The sequence below is a fragment of the Lactuca sativa genome, chromosome 8 (genome assembly GCF_002870075.4).
Source record: "Lactuca sativa cultivar Salinas chromosome 8, Lsat_Salinas_v11, whole genome shotgun sequence".
NCBI lineage: Eukaryota > Viridiplantae > Streptophyta > Magnoliopsida > Asterales > Asteraceae > Lactuca > Lactuca sativa.
Window position 1 is genome coordinate 237,979,660 of NC_056630.2, and position 3,586 is coordinate 237,983,245.

The 3,586-nt window shown below is 35.2% G+C and overlaps 1 protein-coding gene across 1 annotated transcript; it reads left to right on the top strand.

The window, feature by feature from the left end:
• Nucleotides 1–2,006: 2,006 nt before the first annotated feature.
• Nucleotides 2,007–2,487, top strand: LOC111906701 (signaling peptide TAXIMIN 2). The gene has a single exon (XM_023902468.3). The coding sequence runs from the start codon at nucleotides 2,086–2,088 to the stop codon at nucleotides 2,311–2,313; it is 228 nt and encodes a 75-aa protein (XP_023758236.1). The 5' UTR covers nucleotides 2,007–2,085; the 3' UTR covers nucleotides 2,314–2,487.
• The last annotated feature ends 1,099 nt before the right edge of the window (nucleotides 2,488–3,586 follow it).

Sequence of the window (3,586 nt, forward strand, 5' to 3'; positions counted from 1 at the left end):
TTTGCATCTGGGCCGGGTACGCCCGACGTAACTATGGGTACGCCCAGTGTACCTTAGCGACTCCACGTCCAAAATAAGCGCATGAGTACGCGCAGTGTACCCCTTTGGTACGCCCAACGTACTCACTTGCAAGGCTTCATCCACACAAGGACCAATCACGACTAATTGACAAAGAATAAGGGTGGAATAAATGTACCTGAAGCTCGGGGTGTTACACTTAAGTACACAAAATGTTTGCTCCACATCCTTCCTAGCTAACTCTTACGCCTCTTTAAACTTTTTCCTTTTTCGGGTCGTTAGGACTTGTAAGCGATTTCATAAAAACAGACAAGGGAGGATATATACCGTCAATAAGATAGTAGCCACGCTTATATGCTACCACATTTGCTTGAAAAAGAACATCGTGCAATTTTCCAAGGTAGATATCGTTGAATACCGATGACTGATCTAGCACATTGATGTCATTGTTTGGACTAGCTGGACCAAATAATGCATGTCATATCCAAAGATCATGTGATGCGATAGCCTCTAGAACGATCGTCAGCTCTTTGTGGTCGCCTCTCATGTACTGACCACGCCATGTGTTGGGGCATAATGACCAACCTCAATGCATGCATTCGATAGTACCAAGCATTCCAGGGAATCCATGCTTGCCTTCATGCACCGTGTACAATTGGTGAATATCGTTGATAGTTGGTTTGCGAAAATATCGTTGCCCGTAAACCAAACAGATCATTTTGCAGAACTTGTACACACATTCCCACATGGTGCGCTCCGACATCCTAAAATACTCGTCCCATTTGTCTGCGCTCATGCCATATGCTAATTGACAAATTGTAGTCGTGCATTTTTTAATGGGAGAAAAACTTTTTATCCGCCTCGCATCCATTTTCCATTGGAAATATGGAAAGCGGCCTTCCAAATCACCAACAATATGTAAGAATAGTTCTTTCCTCATCCGGAACCGACGTCGAAACTTCACAGCGTAGATGACATCATCTGCAAAGTAATCTTCTATAAGACGACTGTGTTTGACTTCGTGAATCTACGCAACCACGGATTTCTTGGTTTAGATCGTGCATGTGATGTTTCGCCTAGTCGGTTTTGATAGTATGCAACCATTTTCGTCATGACGGAACCGATAAACTTAGCCTCCTTTAGAGCCGCCGAATCGGATGATGACATTTTGATTAATATTTTTTGGAGAAAAATATAAGGTATGGGTTAAAAAAATGGTTGGATAGTGTGGTATTTATAGTTTAAAAAAAGAAAAATAAATAAATAAATAAATATGTATATTAACGGCTATATAGCCGTTTGAATAAAAAAAGGAAAACAATAAATAACGGGCGAATGAGGTGAAGAGTGAGAACGTGGCATCCCCATCCCCGCCCCCTTCCCGCGCTTCGAATCCCGCGTCCACGGTGCGGTGTTCCCGCATGTAGGAAACTTCCCACACCCCTCCCCACAGCTCGATTCCGTCCGGCCTTAGATATATTAAACAAAAAAATAAATAGTGAACCAATAAGAAAATAGAACTGTTTCTTAAAAAAACAAAGTTTATATATATATATATATATATATATATATATATATATATATATATATATATATATATATATATATATATATATATATATATATATATATATATATATATAACAGTTGTGAACCCCAATTTTTATAAATATTTGTGAATTTATATTAAAAAATAAAGTTATAACTTATTTTTTAATAAGCCAAAAAGAAAGTCTCATCACCGAACTACACAGGAACTTGCAACCCACGTTTTCTCCAAAGTCTCCTCATCGATCAACGACCAAAACACACGCTGATTGATTCACCCAACAATTATACAACATATCAAATTACCAAAATAACCCCGGAAGTTCCAACGACCCATTCCCATTCAAGCAAACCTTCAAGGGCTATTTTCGTCAACCGGGAAACCGCCATGAAACCCCCCATGATTCCCATCTCGACCTCATCCTACATAACCCCCTTCATCAACTCCGGGTCTTCTCACACACACATACACAAAACACCAAGAACACACACTAAATTCGGAGATTTCGAGTTGAAGCAATGGGAGAAGGAGATTGCAGGCCGCTAGGGTTTCTGATCGGATTACCATTCGCTTTGATCGCATTGGTCATCTCTGTTATCGGTGCTGTGATTTGGATAATTGGATCGGTGATAAGTTGTTTATGCCCTTGTTGCTGTTGTTGTGCTGGACTTGCAAATTTAGCAGTGGATCTCATCAAGCTTCCGATTAAAGTTCTTAGATGGTTTACTCATCAGATCCCTTGTTAATTAGTTCTAGACTTTTCTTTTCGATTATTAATGTTAATCCTTCTAAACATACTTTTCGTGACATGAACATGATGAGATTTTCTCGAATGTTCTTGAATCGTATTTAGAAGGATTTGTAGGAGAAGTTGTAACGATTTTTATTTATTTTTATTGGATTAATGACATTATTTAGTAGTTGATTTGTGTGGTTTATTGAACAGAAGGGAATTTTCGGTATTTTATGCAATGCTAATGTAATGATTTTAAGATCTGTCTTGGATTCGAAGAGAAAAAAAAAAGTAAGATCTTTGCTAATTTGTTTGATCAAAGTATGAATAATACCCTGATCATGTAAATTAACGATAAATAAGGCAGAAAATTTGGAAAACGTTTGTTAGATTAATTGTTCATAATTTGATCATGAGACTTGGGATAAACCAGCATTATACTAATGAAAATACAACTTACAACATTGTATTGTATACAATAATATTGTACAAAACATATGTTATAGAATTAGTTGCATATGCATGGCACCTTTTTTTATTACAACATAATATTTCGATAAATCTATTATAAAATATGCTTTGTATTTTGAATGGCATTTTTATAATTAAACAGATTTTTAAAATATAACATTATAATAAGAATTGACTTTGTTTTATGAAAAGTATTTTTGCAGACCATTGACTGTTGACCATATTTCATACATTTACAAAATACTTTTTCTTACATATTCTAAAAGTTTAGCATTATGTTTTTACCAGAATTAGCAATAAAGTATTTTTTGTAAATGACAATCATACCCACATAACACAAACTTATTTATGAATTTTGTTAGATTTTTTGTAAAGTTTCTCCCACTTATTTTTCAACATTATATTTGGCCCAACTTTCAATTTTATTTTATAGAACTAGTCGATTTCAACCATTAGAAATTAAGTGGTTTAGAAAATAGATGGTTTAAAGAGCAAATTGAAAGTTATCAATGACTACTTCAGTATTTTATAATATTCACCATCTAAAATAATCTTCAACCTTTTACAAAAATCAAATATCTTAAACTCACAAATAAATGCACCTCATAATTTCTTTTAAACGGCAAATCTAATCTATTTCTACCTAAACTATTTTATAATTTCACATATGTCAACGACGAGACTTAAACTTTCAACATCAATGAGTGAGGGCAACATTGGATATTGCTGGACTAGAAGCTCGTTGGTATTTAAATTAGGTGAAGGGAGTTAAATATGTCAACGACAAGACTTAAACCTTCAACCTTAAGGAGTGA

Bases quoted from the DNA above. Each gene is read 5' to 3' on its own strand.
- LOC111906701 (XM_023902468.3), top strand. From the start codon at position 2,086: ATGGGAGAAGGAGATTGCAGGCCGCTAGGGTTTCTGATCGGATTACCA.